Source organism: Rousettus aegyptiacus, unplaced genomic scaffold (genome assembly GCF_014176215.1).
Source record: "Rousettus aegyptiacus isolate mRouAeg1 unplaced genomic scaffold, mRouAeg1.p scaffold_m13_p_8, whole genome shotgun sequence".
Classification (NCBI taxonomy): domain Eukaryota; kingdom Metazoa; phylum Chordata; class Mammalia; order Chiroptera; family Pteropodidae; genus Rousettus; species Rousettus aegyptiacus.
In genome coordinates this window covers 40,154,224-40,175,466 of record NW_023416311.1, presented here as the reverse complement: position 1 = coordinate 40,175,466, position 21,243 = coordinate 40,154,224, and the positions used below count along the sequence as shown (strand labels likewise).

General features: G+C 40.0%; 1 protein-coding gene and 1 pseudogene across 5 annotated transcripts in view; both read right to left on the bottom strand.

Moving 5' to 3' along the window:
- SEMA6A (semaphorin 6A) overlaps positions 1–21,243 on the bottom strand; it is a 120,551-nt gene that overhangs the window by 48,456 nt on the left and 50,852 nt on the right. For all 5 annotated transcript variants that reach the window (XM_036226113.1, XM_016120878.2, XM_016120874.2 and 2 more), the window contains 5 exons: positions 10,414–10,551; positions 8,686–8,803; positions 4,343–4,403; positions 3,302–3,364; positions 2,475–2,576 (listed from right to left, as the gene is read on the bottom strand). In XM_036226113.1, the coding sequence (XP_036082006.1) occupies positions 2,475–2,576; positions 3,302–3,364; positions 4,343–4,403; positions 8,686–8,803; positions 10,414–10,513 (444 nt within the window). In that variant the 5' untranslated portion in view covers positions 10,514–10,551. The remainder of the gene's footprint in view (positions 1–2,474; positions 2,577–3,301; positions 3,365–4,342; positions 4,404–8,685; positions 8,804–10,413; positions 10,552–21,243) is intronic.
- Positions 7,869–7,987, bottom strand: LOC118607296 (annotated as a pseudogene).

Below are 21,243 nucleotides of genomic sequence, written 5' to 3'. Positions count from 1 at the left end.
CATCAGCAACGTTCCACTGTGTCCTCTGTCTAAACACTTTTTCTGAGCAATGTCAAGGGTTCTCACGACCATGCACCGTGATAGGCATATAGATGGGGGCCACGTGGGAAGAACATCTTGTCTGTGGCTTCTGAGAGGCTCAGGCTCCTCGAACATGTTTCAGCAGGTGAGGCTACAAGTGAGAGGTGAAGGGATCACTGTAGGTGAGGCATCCTGGGGAATGAAACACGTATGGGAACAATGAGCTAGATCATTCACGGCTTGTGTACCACAGTGCCAAGAAAAACTGTAATTTGTCATAAAAGATGGCTTTCAAGCTAGGGAATTCGTTGGGATTTGTTAGAAGCATTAATCTTAATGAGTCCTAAACAATGACAAACAGGGATGGAATATTAAGTGGTAGAATTACAGTCAAATCTTCAGCCGCCTGCTCTTACTGTCGAGTAGGAAGGTTTGACTGGATTGGCTGTCTCTATTAAAAATTGAAAGGATCCCATCATTATTTCAATTTGATATTTTACGATAGCATGTTTTACATGCATTTCAGTTTTAAAAAATATTACATTAAAAATATCATTTATTTTTGATTACTTGGCCTTTTTGACGCCCTTAACATTTTGTACCCAAGGCGAGGGCCTCACTTGCCTCACCGTAATCTCAGCCCTGCTGGAGCCCATTTCCAAGCATAAGATGGGAGGTGAGCAGGAGGGTAAAACAGACCCTCGTTCCGGTGTCTATGCTGAGGCAGAGGGTCTTTTAAAACTGTCAAAGCAAAGGCGGCTGAGCCCTGTGGTTCTGATATCTTTTTTCATTCTTCACACAGCAGGGTTTCACCTTATGCTGATGAACCCCAAATCTTTTGTTCTCTCCACATCTCTCCCTAAATAAAGGCTTACCCATCCATCTTGTTGTTAGATATTTCTGTGCATGTCCCATAAGCATTGCCATCCACAGTGCTAAACATACAGTGTGTACAGCTGAACTCCCAACTTCTCGCTGCCCTGCTCAACCCCACTGCTCTTCCTTTATTCCCTGTCTAAACTGGTGGCAGCTCCATCCACCCATCCACTCACCCAAGAGACAGCCTAACAATCATTCCGAACCCCTCTCTCTCCTTCTCTAGTATTTCTTATCAATTATGAAGACCTACTGGGTTTTGTCACTTAAGTATTTCCTGAATCTACTCTCTTCCCTTCATCCCTGGGGCCACCTTCCTCTTCAGCCTCTTTTTTGTCATTGCTTATTACTTCACAGCTCAACACTGTTACCAAATGGAGTTCTTCAAGTTCAATAGACTGTTTTTTACTTACTCCACACCTTTGTTCATGTCATGCCCCCTACCTGGACTGTTCGTCTCTCTTCATTTGGCTAACGTCTACTTCTTTAAGACAAAGGTTAGGCATTATCTCATTCACTCTTTATCCCACAAAAATTAATTTGGAGATACTATGTTAGGTTCAATCAAAGCTTTGGTCCCTGTCTCACGTAGCTTCTGGGCTTCTTCTAGGCTGGGGGCAGTGGTGTTCCATTTGCGGCGGGGGTGGGGGGCGTTGGTGGGGGAGGGTTGTTCGAAGAGAGGAATCATCTGTCTCTTTCTGGAAGCTTTTCTCGTCTCAGGCTAAGTCCTTTTCTGTTGTGCTCCATAATGTTCTGTGTTAAGTCACCATGGCAGCAATCCCGTGGAATTGTAGTTTCTTCTCCCTGTCTGGCTTCCCTAAGGATGGAGGCCTCTCTTCTGTCTTTACAACCTCAGTGTCTGGCCACAAGAGAAACTCAGTATGTTTTCGCTGAATGAAAGACTGGCAGAAAGAAGAGACAAGGAGAGCTAGCAGGTGTGGAGCCAAGACCTTAGGTCATTGCCACCTCTGCTTTCGCAGAGGGTAGCTCTTGCTTCTTCAGCATTCTCTCTCTCTCAGCTGCATGAAGACTACCTGGATTTATTAACACTTTGAGAGGTAATTTTTTCCCCCTTGCATAAAGGCCAGGGAAAGTAAGGCTGTGGTTAGGTAAGCTGAGTACTAAATGGAATTAACTTCCTGTGTTCTTGGAAATCTTATGTAGCGGAATGTCTACAGTTTCCAATGGCCTGCTTGTCAGGTACCTTTTAAAATTGGAATCACTCATAAGATAGGCGTATATTTGTGCTCAGAGAGGAGATGGTGGGGTGTGAAGGAGAAAGAGAAAGGGAAAGAGAGGAAATTCACGTGGTATATGTGGCTAGTATGTCAGTGTTCTGAACAATAAAGAACGGGGTCTTGTAGAGACTAACTTTGCCAGCGAGGCTCTTTAAAGACATGTCAGTCAATCCTGAACTAACAGGAAGTTTGGAAGGCAGCTCAGGATCTCTCCTGTGGAGTAGAACATTAAGGCCAAGAAGTGAGATGAACCAAAGTGGTGCTGGATTACTCCTCTGAGTTGCTGCAGGGACAATCACAGTAAATTATGAAATACCTCCAGGACAAAATTGCACTTACCTTATAGTTTCTGCAAGAAGGGTTGAAGGCATTAGTTCCACAGACAAACAAAGTATCATCGTTTTTCCTTAGAAGAACTTTAATAAAGTTGTGACACTCATCCTGAAAAATAATTCAAACTTTTTTGTAACCAGTACATTAAACACAGAAACTTATTCTTCACCACATACGGTGATCTGCCACGAGTCAGGTTAAAAAGAAGGTGGCTGAGGAACTCCTCTGTTAAAAGTTTGAGCTCCTCCTCCTGGTTTACCAAAAGATGCTATTGAGAACAATTTCCTTTCAACAGTAAATGAAAACATGGCACACAGTGGAAGAGTGTGTGTTTATGTCACAGAAGGAAAGCACGCCTAGAAGTGGCACCCTCCCATCATGTTAATTTTGATGTCAGATGCTCCAGGGTCTCTTGCTGCACAAGGCTCCTGGCTGAAGTGTGTTTTTATGTTATTCTGTGACTAAAGGCACAAGCCCCTGTAAGCCTGCAGCAACCTTTTCTGAGCTCTTCTGCAGAGTCCCTGAGGCCTTTTGGACTGTGAGGTGGGCTACTGGAGGGTGCACTTAGCAGAGTCGGGGCAGCCAGCTTTGTGTCCATAATCCCTAGTGCCCCTAAGTATTTCATGATGCAGCTGTAGCAGCAGCCGTAACGTTTCATCACATTAAAAGCAAACTATTTTTGCAAATTAAAGCCCTCAATAAGTGATGAAAAAAGCAATTACTGGGGGAAAAGTTACTCGCATGATCCATTCCACATCACGGTCTACGGCTGGAGATAACAGTCAAAACCTTAACCCAAAGTGGCAGCTGCAGGAGAAATGAAAATTGCCTACCTTATGTTTTCCCTTCATTCTGCACGTGTCTACATCAGCCTGTCTAGATTTCCATGTCAGTTTCTGCATGGATCAAGAAAGAAATCAATTAGAGCCCAGAGGTTGTTGCATTTGATTTTAGAAGAGTTCCCTTGGGGAGACTAGAGGCTGAACATATATTTACTGAAAGCTTTCCACACCCTTTCTTCATGATTAATCCACCGTAACGACAAAAGATTAGAGATAGAAACGTTCATTTAATTTTGAACTCCTATGTATTCATTAAACAAAAAATGATCTCCTCTTTGAGATAAAGATGAAGGAGAAAGGAAGGAAGAATAAACAACAGTGTGGAAATTTCACATAAAATATCCAAATTCATTTACTAAATTATGCTCGTTTTGATAAAATGCATGTCCTTGCCCTTTCCCTTCAGTTGATACGTCAACTTTCATAAAGCAGGCTTTTCTCTTAACATATGGAAGTAATTTTTTAAAAAAATAAGGGAAGCATTCACTTTAGGTGTACGAAGATTTAATTCAGGTAACACTCTTTCACAGAAATTCCTTGACTAAAGGGATTGTCTAGTTTTGTGGCAGATTTTATTAACTAAAGTACCTCCATGTGGAGTTACAAGGGAAGCCTAGATTATATTTTATGTCTGTCTGAAATAGATAATGATCAAATTCCTGTACCACAACAGTCAGATCAAACTTAGTACTGCAAGACATGGAAACATAACACTGAAACATTTGTGGGACAAAACTTTGCACATGAAAACTAACATTTTCCTGTACAAATATGGCAATATTTTATTGAAGGAATTTAGGAATTAACCTAAAACTCCAACACATATATGCTCACATATTTGATGAATGAAATATGTTGTACACATCTATTTCTGAACATGTGTTAAGCCCTAACTTACCACTAAATTAGGATTTCACAAAATACCCAAATTATTAGCCATGTCATCTCAATCAATGCATTTAAAATACAAACTCTCTTCAAGAACTATCCTAAGAGCCTTCATTTCAGAAAGACAATTTTAAAACTACTTACTTTGCTACAGTAAATTTCTTCTGTGTGTGATGTGTCTATATCAACTGTATAAATATGGTCCCTATAAACAAAGAAAAATTAATACAGTGTCAAACACAAGAGTCAAGACAGTTCATTTTCTCCTGTATGAGTGAGTATATATCTCATTCAAGGCAGATAAATCCATATCCATGTAATTTAAAAACAAAACATCCACATGCAAGAAAAAGGGAAGAGTTCAACCTGCAAGAGGTTCCTCTGGCTCATATCCAGCACCTTCTGATACTGTGGCATCTTGCTATATGGGACATCTTTTATGAAAACTTTCCTGTACTCTCTCATACCGGAGCTACAACATCTGTATATTGTAGTTCAGGAGAGAGGACTGTGAGAGTTAAATTGGCTCAAAAACTGGAAGACAGATGGGTTCACATCCCTTTTCAGTATCTTCAAATCCGTGTACCAGACACTTGGTATTCAACATGGCACATCTGTTCATCATGGGGGTTAATGGAAAGCTAATCTCCATCTCCATCTCTCTTTGGAAAGTATGTTTTCAGCCTTGGCTTTGACGATTTGATTGACAAGATGGAAGATGATAAAGGTCAAATTATTTCCAGAAGCTACTCTTTTCTTCACACAACGGTAGTCAATTAAGATCTAAAAGGTACTTGAGCTAAAGTTTATATTTCTTGCTTCTGTTCACCTTCCTGTTTTGCTCAGAATTTAGTTGTCTTTACAACTTACTGCCAATCTCCCCTCAGATGGGGAGAAACAGAATCAGCAGCTCAGGTGTGGGGCTATATTTAAATATCCCCTTCTGTTTGAGCTGAGTACAAGGGCGTTTTTGTCTGGAATTCAGAAGAAAGAAAAGAACTACACTCAACTGGGGAGATGGGGGACTAGTCAGGGAAAGCAAAACAGCTCATTTTCCCTTGAAATAACATTGACTTTTTCTAAAATGCAGGAAGTCCTGGGGCTGGAAAATTACCCACAACTTTAAACCAGGACCTCAAGGCTCCCATGCAGACTTTTAAGCCCACTCGTTACTTAAAAGAAAGGGGGGCAGGGAGAAAAGAAAGGAAAAAGGAAAGAAAGGAATTATTTGCTATCAGGATTTACTTCAGTTTTTGGGAAATGTTTGCTACTGCTTTTAGAGAAGGTATGACAGAGAAAAATAAAAACAGCCTCTCTCATGTGAAAATAAAAAGGGCAAGGCCTTTTCAGAACTATGTGTGAGGGGGGTAAGGGGAATAGGAAGGAGCAGGGGGGCGGGGAGGATGGGAGAGGGAGAGGAAGAGAGAGAAAATAAAGGTGGTCAGGGGGAGAATGGGAGCCTGAGCCTGTTTTGTAAATTGCTGAATTGGGAAGTTCTTCAAACTTAAGTAGGGTGTCAGAATTGCCCTGCCCTTTAATTTCCAGGCAGTTTTATTGCATTTCTTTATTACTTGTTTGACTTTACTGGTGGTGCTGTGGGTCAGGCTCATTATTGGAATGGAATTGCCTATTACTCTAGTATCAAGTTTGAGATGACTTCAGGTTTTCTTTGCACTGCTGCCCCTCTAAACTTTAAGTAGGAGCTGAATATATGAATTGTAAATTAACAACTGATTACTATGCATTGGCAATTCCTCACAAAGCTCTCCAATTGCCCCCTTCTGGCATGGCCTGTTTATGCTAATTAGCAGTTTAAAGATTAAAGGGAAAAAAAAGAACCTACAAGATGGATAATAATAAAGCAGATTGGAAAGGGATCTTGCCATCAAGCCTCACTCATTCCCCAGGTCCTGGATGGTACTGGGCTTCCCATTGCTAATAACAGTTGTCTAGAAGAACTGGGAAAAGCCTTCTGAAAATACAATCTGTGAATGAAATCTCCTTTTGGACGATGGTAATCTTTTTCAATATCCAAGAGATCACATTGCCCAGCAAACAGAAACGGTGCTTTAAGCTAAAACCACAGGCCACGGTCAGGAGTCATTCCCAGCCACAGATGTGTACACCCCAGGATTCATATGTGGCTCTTGTTGAATTAAGTTATTTGGACACAAACTGACTTAATCCTAGGTACTTCCTCTTCCCTCCTCCTGTAAGCACCACTGCATTGTGTAGCCAGCCATGGCTTGAGCCTGGGGGGAGGATTTAACTTTAAATCCTGTTACTTGCTGCCCAGGAGCCTGGATCTCTCAGGGCAATGTCGGGAAATGGGAAATTAAAGAGAGACCCTAAATATGGCAGCTACATAACCCTTTAGGAATCTTTCCAAGGGTGTGTACTGAAGGGGAGCGTCTGTGTAGAGTGAAAAGCAAAATGTCAGCACTAGAGAATTGCAAATTTTACCTCTTAAGAAAAGGCAAGTGTTTTTATAGTTTTTTAAAAAATGAACATTTCTTCCTTTTTTCTTTCCATTTCTTCTTTCTCCTTTTCTTGGGATGAGGGGGTTAGGATAAAACTGTCTTGGTTTTAACAAGCTGGAATAATGTCACTTGTAAGTTTGTATAGCACCTTACCCCTCGCTCCTGTGCCACCCTGGACCTGCAGCCCACACCCATGCTAAATCACCAGGTGTCAGGGCGGTCCGCTATACCATTTTTTCCCTCTAGAGACTCAACTGCAGCAAAATGAACAATTCATACAAGATTTTTGAGTCATCCTACTTCTCACAGATCCAATGTTTAATCATTTGTTTTGACCAGGCTTTAGATAATTAGGTACAATTGTAATCTTCCAGCCCTGTGACATTTAGGAAACTAAAAATCATATTTAAGGAGCTAATATGCTGCCACAGAGGTGGCTACGGAGGGCCTCATTAGAATGCGTTCCAGTGAATACTCACAGTGACTATGTTCTTGGGCAGCAGCTATTAGAAGGTTATTCCCAGGACGGACAGTACCACCCCTACCGCTCAGTAGGTTGCCCAGCACAGGGAGTAATGACAGACTCTAGAGCACGACCATTCTGGTTCAAATCCTGCCTCTGTCCTTTTGACCCAGTCATTTCATCTCTTTGTACTTTGGTTTCCTCCCTTAAAACATGGGGATACTAGTATCTCCTTCTCATAAGTTCCCCACCACCACCCGGGATTTAACATTTATAAAGAACTTATAATTATATTTGCAGTTTATGAGGCACAGACAACTAGAATGTACTATGTAAGTTTCCATGAAGTAAAAATTTAAAAAAGTATTTTGGCTTTGCTCCCTGTGACCAAATATCCTTGTAGGATATTTTAATTCAGTCAATTTTTTTTTTTTTTTTTACTTATGTTACATAGCCAGTCATTTCAGAACATCCAAGTGCTTTAAAAGAACCAAGCACTATTGTTGTTTACTTGCTCCTTACCTATGCTCACAGCCAGATGACTGCCACAAACACAATCTCTTATTTCTGTTCCCAGTGTGAAATGATTAATCAATCTAGACTCAGTAGGACCACAGTGGAACTCCACGAGATAGTGTTCCTTGTTGCTGTTCTTTTAGAATTATGTTGAATGAGCTATAAAACCCCCAATGGAGAATTGTATATTGTCGTTGTTGTTGTTTTTTAATGCCTACAGCACCTGGTCTTCCTAGCTGGTCTCCCATCCAAATACTAACCAGGCCCGACCCTGCTTAGCTTCTGAGATCAGCTGGGATCAGGCACATTCAGGCCAGCATGGACATAGACCAGGAATCATATATTGTTAGAATCCCAATAGACTTCATTAAAATAATCTAATCCAACCTCTCATTTGACAGAGGACACTGTGGCCAGAGAAGTTGTCGTCCAGGTGAATTAAGAATTGAATTAAAATAAAAGCATAAATCTATGTAACCCTTGTTCAGGCAATATTCTCACTATGTCATTCAGCCTTAAGACATAGTATGTTTAAATGACATTTCCCTAGTGGGTAAGTGTTTTCTTACTCGATCCAAATCCAAATCAAGAACTCTTTGGGTGCTACTGCCATCTGTTAAAGTAATGATATGCACTATATATTCAATGCAAGAATACAAACAGGTTTAATATACACACACCCACACACACACTATATAATACATGTTTCACATTCAACTTGATTTAACAAAAAAGTATCAAGAAGTGCTATACTGGGTGCTTGAGTAAATATTTGCATGTACATTCAAGATAAACAGTGGATTATTTGAGTCTAAGCTCTAAACTACACAATTATTTCTATCTAAATCCACATAAACAGACACAGAAAATCTTGAACAAATGATTGCTTGACAAACTAAAACAGCCTTTAAATTAAATAACAGTTTGTCTGGGACTGTCATGATCTTTAAAATGATGCATAGCGGATACATTGGGGTCTTAGGACCTTCGGATACACAGGAGGCAGAGGTGAGGAAAAGGCCACTCACCTAGCAGCAATGTAGAGGGTTCTATTCATGATCACAATCATCTGGATGTCCAGTCTGTGCCTCTGTGTGGTGTTCCGTGCTGGCTTGTGGCCCACAAACACCGGATACTGTTTTGTATCTGTGAAAAGAGGAGATGGGGCAAGAAAAGGAAAAGGAAATCAAGCCAAGAATTGACAAGGCAGGGAGAGGAGGGGGACCGGACACAAAACAAAACCATATTTAAGTCAGACCATGCCACAATTTTTCATCTCCAATGACTCTATTATTTTAGGAAAAACTATGACAGAAGAGTACTACGGATGATCAAGTTACAGTTTCATTTCCAGATGATAATAAGCCTGGAATTATATTTCTAAGTGTCAGAATTTCTGCCTTGTCCCTCTTTCTGGGGCTTAAACTTGCAAGTGAACCCTTTACATGAAGGTGCTCTTTTCTTTCAGTTTTCTTTTCATCTCCTTTAGAGTGCTAAGCCTGAGGGGCAGTCTGCCAAAGATCTTGTCTCGGGACAAAACTATTTCAAAGCAGCCTTCCCATCAATCACCACAAAGGCAATGTGGTCTGGAGGCGAGAGCCCTAGTCCAGGAGCCAGAAGAAAAATACAGTCTCCACAGGCGTCCAGTTGGAATAATCTACCATTGAAGGCAGCCCTGCTAGGTTGGTTGGCATTCTAGGAACTGTGGGAAGTTCACTCTTGAGTTAAGCAATTGGCTAATCTCACAGAAATGGGCACTTTGACAGGACAGGGTCAAACTGAGTGTAGCCAGTCGAGTGATCTGGAATTTTCCCTGAGTCAATGGGCATATTTCTCCTCTCTTACAGTTTTCTTTGGTTGAAAGAGAGCAATTTGTAATAATATCTAACCTTTAGAAATACCTACATCTCAAAAATCTGCCTTTAAACCTACAACCCAGAGCACTGGCATTCCTCCAAAGAAATTAAGGAGGAAAGAAAGATGAGTCATATTTAAAAGGCAGTTGTTTTCGGGGGGGGGGGGAGTGATAATTGCTCAAAAACCATCCACAGATTTATATCAGACCACTTACTTTAAACCCCTGTAGTATCTGAGCATGACAGTGGGTATCTAACTAGTAAAATACAACGCACAGGTTGTATTTTAAAACTTTCCTTCAAAACTTTCCTCTTTTGAAGAATCAGTGGAAGTCTAAATCCTGTTGCTTTCTACTTTTGACAATGAAGCAGAGACCAAAGGAAGGTTATATAAACAGTCAAAATGGATCATCTAAATTGACATTCACTCTGCCCAAGTCTAGCAATAATATAACTTCTAAGTCCAAAAAAAAGTTAATTTTTGTCTCTAAAATTAACTCCAAAAAAGTCTTATTATTTTCTTTCTTATCTTGTAATGATGCCCATGTATTAATTACATATGAACATATACAAATAGTGGCAATGCCTAAGTGGTAGTGATATTCTTCCATAGCTGGTTTTCAGGCATGATCATGGCCTCTTTGTAGCAACTGAGACTTCACCGAAGGCACTGAGGAAAGTTTCAAATCCTCACACATGTGTCCCACAACAACATTTAACAGAATTATAAAATAGGCATCCCTCCGATTTGACGAGACTTGAATTACCTTTGCCACCTACACAAGTTAAAGTGACTAACAAATCTATTTTACTAAATTTTTAATTTTTGTGGTTTACTGGTTGATGCAGGCTACAGTATTCACAAAGGGAGAGAGTCAGAGTGATGCTGTGGGTACTCACAGTTGCCATGCGAAATACTGATTGGCTCAGAATCTTCTGGGAAACCAGCCCCAGCAAAGTGTAGCAGTGTGAAATATAGCAGCAAGGCTTCTGACCTCATAGTAGTTCAGCGGGGAGACTTTATTTCTCTACTTCACCCTGGCAAAGAGCAAAGAAGGAATTTTTTCTTTTTTCTTTTTTTTGTAAGTCAGCTTTATTCAACACCATAAAATAAAATGGCCTTGAAGATAAATTTGAGAGAAAAGGGGCCTCTGCTTCATATCTTTTCCATTGTGAAGTCACTGTTTTACGTAAGGAATCTGAATTCCTCCAGGCATCTGAGCCCTTTTGCAACACTCCCAAACATGGAATCTAGAGCCTTGGTTCCTTTGTCCTGAGTCCCCTTTAGGCCATTATATTATAGGTGACCGTTTCACAATTGCGAGACTGCATTCCAAAAAATGTGGACAACTGAGGAAGCCTATTTTTTTTTTAAAGGTAAGTACTTTTTTTTCTTCTCAGCAGGTGTATAGCAGCATGTTATCCCGCAATCCCCCAAATATCTTTTGTTTGCCCAGCCCAGTATCTTTAAAATATTTGTAGTTGCCAGTATTGAAAAAGTAGGAGATTTCTAATCTTTTTATAAAAATCGGAGTATTGTTCATATTGCCCAAATGATAGTTCCTCTCACCACCACACCCCTACCACAGCCCCCCGCCCCCCACATACACCCATTACTGACCCTGTTCACTTATTCCCATTACCTGTTTGATACCTTAGTTGACATTTTCACCCGAAGTTTATATAAGTTTGCATTAATTCTAAAGCGACCTTAGACATAAATAAAACCACACAATCTATGTTTAAAAAGAAAGAAACGTATCCTTTCAGACTCTGAAGAATACTGTAGGGAGAATCTGAAACCACATCCTGAAGTGGTATTGTTGATTTTAAAAATCATCTTTCTGTATATTTTAGTCTCATATACTACCTTGCAATGATATAGTAGTGAATAAAAATGCCAGATATACTGTTCTACCCATCTGTATTTTCTTAAAGATGCTCTTTATGTGTAGAAAAATTCTCTCAAATTTTAGAGGTAAAAACCATCCCATATGGAGCTGCAGGTTACAGTGCAAGAAGGCTCATAATACAGTAAATACCGCATGATTCTCAGGCATATTTCAGATAAGTGTTGATTTATCGGGGAAATTAATGTAAAATGGGGATATCTTTTTAATCTCCAGAGTAGTAAATCCTTAGAAGTAACCTGCCAAAGATGATCTTTTTTGAACAAAATTATTTTACAGTAGTCCATCAATCATTTAAAATTCGTGTGTAGAAAAGTCAAACTTAGTTACTTAGATACCTTTGAAAGTTAATTTGGCAGGCAAACTGCTAACTTATGCTTTTAGAATACCACTTAATATAAGATACCTATGTCTTTCTTCTTCATGCCAAAAAAAGCATTAACAAGTCCTGAGTGTTTCATCGCAACTTATTATTTTACAGACACAGCTGGGTCTTAATTATTTCTTCAGTTGAAAAATGCACATTAATTAATTGCTTTATCTTGAAGATCGAAGAGGGAGAGAGGTTGAGAGAATAGCCTAAGCAATCCCATATCTCCAGCTCTGACGTGTAGATTAAAATTAAACTTTAAATGATTACTTGTCAAAAGATTGATCCATTACAAGAGTCAGAAACATGTATCTATAGACAGGTTAAAAGCAACAGTCCATTCATTCATTCATTTGTTCATTTGTTCGTTCATTCATTCTCCAGTTCTTCTATTCTGGAGAATTTGATCTCAAAGGGAAGAAGTTCTGAAGTGCCATTATTTGCTTCTCATGGCTCCTGTTTAGTATAATATTAAAGAAGTGAAATCAATAATAAGAGTTAAGTAAAAACGTAAATCAGACATCAGTCAGCTGTTACATTTTAGATGAAAGAGTATATGGGGAAGAGGAAGTGGCAACATTTACAAGGACTCACAAGCAGCATTAAAAGGATTATACAGAAGCATATTACCTCAGAGAGTTTGTAGCATGTTATGGGAGAATAATGGGAGACTCAAAAGGCTGATTCTTATTCCTTTAGAAATCTTTGGTAATATGTAAACTTTTAAAGATTAATTTTTCTTGACACGACAAATGAGTGTCCTTCCACAGTGGCATTCATCTTTGTACCAATGTCCTATGAGCTAAAGAGATCAAAGTCCTGCTATTTTATATCTCCCAGTTTCATCTTTTTCAGTCTTAAGATCGCATGGGTTAGATGCAACATTCTCGACCCCAGAGGCTGGCAGGAAGAGCAAGGAATGTGGAAGAAATCTGTTATACAGTTGAATGGCCTCTTTCAGTCCTTACACGTTGCCAGGATTATGGCTGAGATGGGTTATTTAAATATCTCCAGGTTTACAGTAGGGCTCTATGCCAGGAAAAATAGCTGTTTTATGTGACTTTCTATCATCATATCATCAAGTTGTTAACATGTGCTTCATATGGGTGAAAGTGTCCTAGAAGTAATGGTTAATCTTGCCCAATCCACATGAACATGCTACAGCTTTTTTCAACTGGAGTTTTGATTCCCTCCCTACACAACTTTGGGTTCTAACCCCTGTAAATATGTAGACAATATATTTTCTTGTTGAAATGATTATTCTGTGGAGCGATCCCAATTCAATCACATTATCGCCTTCCATCCTGCAAAACATGGGATGGTCTTCCCGCTAAGACCACAGCAGTATAGCAATACAGACTTGAACTAACCCGGAGAACAAAAACAAACAGGAACTTTCCACTGAGTTTCAAAAGCCTGAGCTAGCTGGACTGCTGCAATTAAGCGGTTGTTTAAGTAATCCTTGAAACTTTGAAAAGTGCTTCCCACAGATAGTATATTTATAGGCATCTGCAGACATTTGTTGATTTCTCTCTCTGTGACTATGCTTATACAGTGTGAATATGACTTAAGACTATAGCAATTATCCAGAAAATCAGATGATGAGAAAACTGTAGATATGGGGATTCTAAATAAAAGAAATTAATTTAATTCAAACATAAGCTTATTGTGCTTGAATTTTCCATCTAATTGTCTCAGCCTTCCACTATTCGTAGCCTGAAGAGAAATGCCCTTCGTAAACTACACCATTACTATAAAGTCATAACTCTTCTCCCATAACCCACAAAATTCATGGAAAACCTCAAGAAAGTTCTTAAATTTAATAAGCATCTGTTGGTGAATTTATTAGATCTACTTAGGTTCATCTAAAATTAATTCTACTGAGTCAGATGGGTAAGAATTGTGTTGACTTTCTACACACTCTGAGCTGAGACAAAAATTCTTTTTCCTAAAAATTTCTCCCTCCGTTTTTGAGACCAAACTGAGTAATAGAACTGTGATGCACAAATAGTGTTGTGACTGTTGGCTGCCATGAGCTAGTGGACTGTGCAGGATGCTAATTGGCCAGGAAACTAGCCTTCAGGTATTCTACACTGAGGATCAAACAAAGGGGGCTAAAAAGAGGTCTGTTTGAAAATCTTCTGACTACATTTGTGTTGATAATTGTTTTTAAACTGGTCAAATATTTTCAATAACTGGAGCTTCCATCCACCCTCCCCTTCAAACCCTCATAAAGCAGGTCATTGTGTTAGAAAAGCATGAAGCAATCGAAATGTCCGTAGTACTGGAAACAATGATAAAATCAGAGAATGACATCACAAATTGCCACATCTTACTTCTGATTAATCAGGTTAATTTCCTAAGAGCCACTAGGATGGCGAAGCCAAGACAAGCCTACCCAGCCAGAGTGCCACTCACACTTACCCCAACATTAGTTCTAATCCTCTGCCTAACTAGCTATTCCCTCAAATCCTGTCCTGGAAATTTTTTGGGTCATAAAAGTGGTAGGATTTGGCCAAAGTTGGCTCACAGAAGTCAATGACAGCATTAAGAAAAAAAAAAAAAAAGGAGATTTAACATACAACTCTAGATTGCTGGCTTCTTCAAACACACACACACACACATCTGGCCTCTGGCCTTGCTGGCCAACATTCTACATGGCCAACACTCCAGAGCTGAGCAGTGGCTGCCCAAAGCACAGGGGCTGGCCCTCTCTAACTGGAAACATTCCACCACTTTCCATTGTCTTAGGAAGCCTTCCTCGCCCGCTACCCTTGCTGCCTGACCCCTGAAAGTTCTGAAGGCAACCACCATGCCACTCAGGAAAAGCACGCCACCATTGCTGTATGAGGTATTCTGCTCGTCTCTACTTTCTCCTACCAGCTGCTGTGTGTCAGCCTTAGCAAGGGAACTTGGTGGGACCCACATGTACACACACAAACGAATGGGTGTTGCTTGTTCTGAAGACCCAATTGGGCTGCTCCATGCACACTGTCTACATGTCCGCCTGCAGCAAACAATTCATCAACGCACTGGCATTCGGGTTGGTTTCATGGATATAATTTGTGTCTGATTTGGTACAACAGCATCTTCCAGAATGCTAGGATGCAATGAACATTTTAATAATAAGTGTAAAATGGTGATAAAAGTAATGGGAACTGGCAAATGCAAAATGCTCTTGATAGTAACTTTTAAGTGTGGCCTAGAAATAAAAGGGAAATGATAGTAGTGGCACTTTTTCTATGAGGAAAATCATTAACTGTCATGTTACAGTAATTCTCTTAAAAAGCACATTTTCTATAGACATCATGGGAAGTTTTAAAGGTAATCAATAATTCACGCTGTCCTTAATAGAAAGAAGGACACGCTAATAGTGTGACCTGGGCAAGTCATGTAGCCTCACTGGCTCCTTTTTCCTCACCGGTAAAAAGAAAGGATATAAAATGTAATGGCCTGTGAAACCCCTTCAGGCTGTGAGATTGTACAATTCTGGGCAATTCTGCCCCAGTGAAGGAGGGAGTTGGTGTGTGATGGTGATTAGGGAGGACAGCACACGCAGTGATCCTGAGCCAGGACACTCCATTGTAATCCATTTCCAAGGCCAGGAACACCATGTGGAGGTGCGGGATTGGGCGGGCGGGTTAGGAGTTGCCTGCTCCAGAGTGGGAAACTGGAGCTCCACCCAGCAGGAAGTGTCACCGGACTCTGGACTCTGGTGGCGGTCGGTCGTGTCAGGCACTCTCTGAGATTCCTGCAGAGGTCAAGCAGTAAAAGCTCTGTGTACCTGGGCCAGCCTCTTGCTGACGAGATCAGAGCTGATTTTTTCTGTATTCTTTCCCAGTTGCTTCTAATCTGCATATGGTTTGGAAACTCGGGGTAATCAGGGTGGTACTGTATGTGGCAAATGTGAGGAGGATAAGAAGGCTCTCTTCAGTTTTGCTCTCAGCAGACTGCTGCAGGCGCAGCAGGAAAGTTGTGAAAAGTTCCTCAAGCCAGAGCAAAGAAATCCCAGCATGCGATACTACATTAGTTTCAACATCAGGAAAAGTTCAAGTCCCGTAAGTAGTTCTGACCAAACAGACCACTGTTGTTACCATTTAATCATATTAGTTACGTTTTACACTATGGATAACATTTTCATTTCTATTGTTCCAGCCTGACCTCCTCATCTTTATTTTTACAATGTGATTACCTTTAAAAATCTGATTCAAAATTAGTTAAAAGCTCCTACATGAAATTGAACTATTGCCAATAATATAGGGGAGCAGACAGAGCAGAGGGTAAAACCATGGGGTATGAATCCCTCTGGTCCACTTACTTGCTGGAACCTTTGGCAAAATGCTGAAACTCCTTGAACTTCAGTTATCCTCATCTTTTAGAGTGGGCAAAATTGTGTCTCAAGAAAGGTTGTGAGATAATATACATAAAAATTATAGCTTATTCGTCAGTAAAGATACTAAAAATTGCCTTGTAATAGCTTTTCTTGGAACTCCTTAAGAAATTCTCAGTAGGCTCCACATCAGCAACTGGTGTTTTACTTCTTCAGTGGAGAAGAAGCCTTCTTATTCTTCTCTCCCTTCCTTCTTCTAGGTCACTAAGTTTCCTATCACAGGAGCTGGGCATCTGGCAGAGGAAGGAGAATCTTTCTCAGGATTGCATAACTCATATTGTGTGGTTTTAAAAATGGGAATCACAGCACCCACACATGTGCAAAGGAAAATAATGATTTTGGAAACAGACAATGGATAGGGTGGAGTGGAGGTTTATTGTGCGCCTTCAGTGTACAAGGTACATATGCATATTATCTTATTTAAGTATCACAGCAACTCAGGGAGGCAGACAGGTTCTATTGTGCACACAAAGAAACTGAGGCTCAGAGTGGTGAAGCAGCAGATCCAGGCAGCGCACAGTGTTTACAGCACTCCAGTAAGAAGGGAAAGCCAAGATGCAAACCCAGGCCTGTGTGATGCTGAAGTTTATGTCCTTCCCAGTACATCGAAGAAAGGGAAACAGAAGGAAGCTTAGAGAGAGATGCTAGCATAAATGGAAATTGCACTTAAGATAATAATTGAACATAGGTTGATGCATTTATGCTTATGTGGACAGAGTGGCTGAAAGTCCCTAATGGCTTCAGCAATAAAAACCTATAAAAGGACTACACAGTGGCTTGTAAACATGTAGGCATGCAAAGGTTCATTCTACTTTATGGCCCTGTGATTGCAGACTTAAGGTGATAGGAAAGTTGCAGATGCTTCTCAACCACAGTTTTAGGAGGAATTGATTATCTCAAGACACCACTGTGTTAAGTGAAACCACTTGCCTGCTTACAGCCTCCTAAATCGTAATGTTTCGAAGTCAATACATCATAGAGAACAGCGTTTGTTATGAAGGGTAAGAACAGGCTGGCCGCTTCAGTAGCTGATAGGATAAACAGATTTGGATACTCCTCAAGTCAGAGTCAGGAACCTCTGCCCAGAAGGATGTGAGAGAGCAGGTGTTTCTGCAGAAAAATCCAGCTTGCCGAATGCTGGAGACCTGTCTCAGAGATTCAAACTGCTGATTATTGCACCAAAAGAACATTTCAAGAATGAAAGCGTGTTTAAACAGCAGGTGTCCTTCACTGATCTGGACAGCCCTGTTTCCTGGAAGACGCTGGTGTAAGCAGAATGCATAGCCGTGCCACAGAAGGACACGTCCCAAGTGGAATGAGAAACAACTCAGGCCCACTGATTATGGTCGAAACCTGTACTGTACACCCAGTCTTCAGGGCCCACAGTGGCTACCTGTTTGGTGATATTGCATTAAGATATAAGATTCATGCAAATGAGAAAAAATAGCTCTAGCTTCTTAATAAGCCATTTGCTCTTTCTCTCCTCAGCCATTAGTGGAGACATAAAAGGACCCATTTCAGAGGAAAGAGAAATGCCACAGACCTAACTTCAACACATTTTGGAGAATGATGATGGCATTCGATAGAGTATAATAATAAATATCGACTATGTATAATTGATGTTCCGTTTTAGGTCTAAAACCACTGTCACAAAGGAGGAGGAAAAGAGCTGTGAATCAGAAGTACTTTCAGCAAAAAAAAAAATTTTTTTTTAATACAAAAATTAAGGTTGGTTGTAAACCTATTATCTTTTGAGGGGAGAAGGAAAGTTTGGCTTTCAGGATATTCTTTGTTATGGCAGTTTCCTTTCTCTCTACAACATTCCCCCCCACCCCACACACACACACATACACACCCCCCCCACACACACTCTTGAGCCAGTGCATCGAATGCACTTTGCTTAGATGTTTCAAATATAGTCTAATGACTTATTAGGGCTCTGCAGTTACAGTCATGGTCTTAGCAGGCCTAAAAATACTGTGGCAAACTGTCTTGATCTCAAAAAGCTGCAACAGTCTCAACCTCATTTGCTCATGTCATAACCACGTTGTTCTTACCTCCACCGTTTTCAACTTTCATCATATTGCTGGACCCAAACATCTGCTCCAGAGGCAGAAACAATTACCCCTTTATTTTACTGTTGAGGAAACCGAGGCCCTGAAAAGTGAGGTCACTCACCAAATGTGGCACAGTTCAAAAGTGGCAAAGGTGAGCAGAAACTAAGGGTGCCTGACTCCTCCACTGAGCGCTGTCCCTACATTACACTGCTTTCAGAAAGAAAGCTGAGATTCATTTGTTCCTCCTTGGCTTGCTGCCTGACGTTCATTACTTCCTTGCCTGATTTCCATCTTGCGGATTCCTTGTTTTCTGCTGGGAGCCAGCTCTGTGCTAGACGCTGATGCAGACAGAGATGGGGACAAAAGGTGCCCTTGTACTGCGCCCCCTCCTCCCAGAACCTCATTCTTTAGTAGGTGGACCTGACAGTTCCTGCCCATTGTCCCAAAATAGAACACAGACAACCATAACTTTCCAAAAAGAAATTAAAATTCCTTTGGGAAGAATACTGCCTGGAGGGCAAAGGTGTTACAGAGGTATGTGGGTGAGATGATCAACAAAGGCCTCTAGCTGGAGAAAGCCTTGGCAGGTTGTACCGTGGTTCACTGTGGACTGTGGGGTTTAGAGGAGGGGCAGGTAGGAGCACGACATTTTGGGTAAAAGGACCAAGTCAAGAAAGCAGAGTGTTAAAATGAACAACTCCATGCCAATTGGTCTTTCAGAAACTCGAATTACACCATTTCACTTTTTGTTTGAGGAATTTCAAATATTTAGCTAAAGTAATGGATGAATTTTTCCACTTCACCCAAAGTTTGGTTTAATAATTATAACAGAATAAAATTTGTGTCTGAGTACTTTTTCTTTCTAAGAATATGACAGAAAAAGAAAGGGGTGGGGGAGAGTCCATTATCTCAGAATATTGATATTTATTCATTTGAGGTGCCGATGCGAGTTATTTTCACATTCCTCTCTCTAGGTTTCTGTACATTTGTAATTTCATTAAAGATGAAACAGAGCAAAACTAACATGCTTAAATTGAAGGCACTTCTCCCTACCCCTTAAAAAAATATTTGTAGAGTGACCTTGTAGAGATACCAGTGACTGGAGTTTTCCATGAACCTGTGTCAAAATCCTGAGCTGATTTAAACTAATAGACTCTATCAAATAGAGCAGTCACTGGTCTTTGACAGGATGCCTCTCCCTGATAATTTCTCCTGTTTGCTCTCAGTGTAGTTATTAGAAAGCAGAATCTCACCCCCTCACCCTCCCCAACTCTCACCTTCCTGCTCCTCACCTGGCCTGGGGCTGCTGCTCAGGCTTAGATGGCTATGGGGATGTGTTCTTGCCCTGTTTTGGAAGTCAACCTCAAACTTGACTTGGAAAGAAATAAAAACAACCTGCAAGCCTCTCCTCCTTTGCACTCTGAGTAATAGCCCTAAATAACAATATCACCAATCACAGATGACTGGAACTTTGAACACTACAAACTATTATTAGTTTTTTTTTTGGTGACAAGTCTCAAGACCAGGAAGTGAAAAACATTTCCTTGACCTAAACTTTTCAAATCAGGTTCTCTGGTGTTCTCTGTGTCATTTTTCATTGTATTTCATTTCTTCCAATGAGCTCTATGCTTTTCCAGTACTCTAAAAGCCAAAAATAGAGTTTACATTTGACTACAAGCTTCTAATTGAATATAGAAAGACATAATATCATTTTAGGACCTATTCCATAACAAAGCATGTTATTGCTGACTGGTATTTATCATCAGTAAAGTATATACACAGTGGACAATCTGTATGTATATCTATTTCTAGACACATCCAGAACAAAAATGAGATGGAAGCATTATCTCTTGAATTTCTACAATTTTCTTACATTCTTTAAGAAATTCATTTCATTTATTAAAAGAGAAGAAAAAAAGTGCTCTTTATGTCCTGATGAGCTGGGTAAAAATTGAAAACCCATACATTTAAACCTATTTAAATTTATTACTGAAGTTGGTAGATATTGCTAAATTTTCCTGAAACTAATGATATTTTTATTGGCTCTGTTCACATTTTTTACACATAAAAAGTAACTCATTAGGCTGGCTTGATTTTCTTGGAGCAGGTATCAGTTGGAACTGGGCTAGAGAGAGCACCATTTATGATTTGCCTCTTCCCAAATCAGTCAAATCTAGTGATAACACTCCCTAAAATGTTCATTTGTTTTTAATGTGAAAACTTACCATCAAAATTAATAACTATTTCCAAACATCCTGAAAATATGCTTCCTTAAGGCCAATGAGAGTAAGTTCCAGGAAATTATGTGTTTGTTTAAATATCTCTACCACTTAATGACTTGATTCCTTACATAGGTGACTTAAAGGTCACCATATAGAAAAACATTTAAAGATCCGTTCACTGAAAGAAAGGTGGTCAGTATCTGGATGAACTGCTTTGGTGGTAATAGTTAATTTTTAATTAAACTTGCCTTGCTTCTCCATAAGTTTAAAGAGAAACAAGATTTACTTTTCCATATTCCTCTAAATATGGATGAAGCAAATTCATTTTGGAAATACCGGTTACACAATCCCTTATTTGCAATTATATATATAAAAAAACAAAACAAAAACAACCCCCCAAACCTGAAAACCAACAGTTTTTCCTATTCATCTGGTGACAAAACTTGACCTGAACTGGCCTGAGACCATCTCTAGTCTTTATTTATCTCTCTTAGGAAGCTGCAAAGACATTAACGGGTTTGATTAGTGGATGCTGCCTCCACAGGGGCATATGTCCAATGTTGCTTTTCTAAACTCTGAAAAATTTAAAACTGAAACACATCTGTTCAAAAAAGAAACTGTAGAACTATATTCCTTTGTCTCTGAAAAGATTAAAAACAGGATGAAAAACGAGGGGTAAGGACATCCTCGAGAGCAGAATTCCCAACACTGGTTTTTCTAAACTCAGGAGCTCTCTGATTATCTCAAGGCGTATGGTGAGATTCTCAGAGAATTTAAAAAA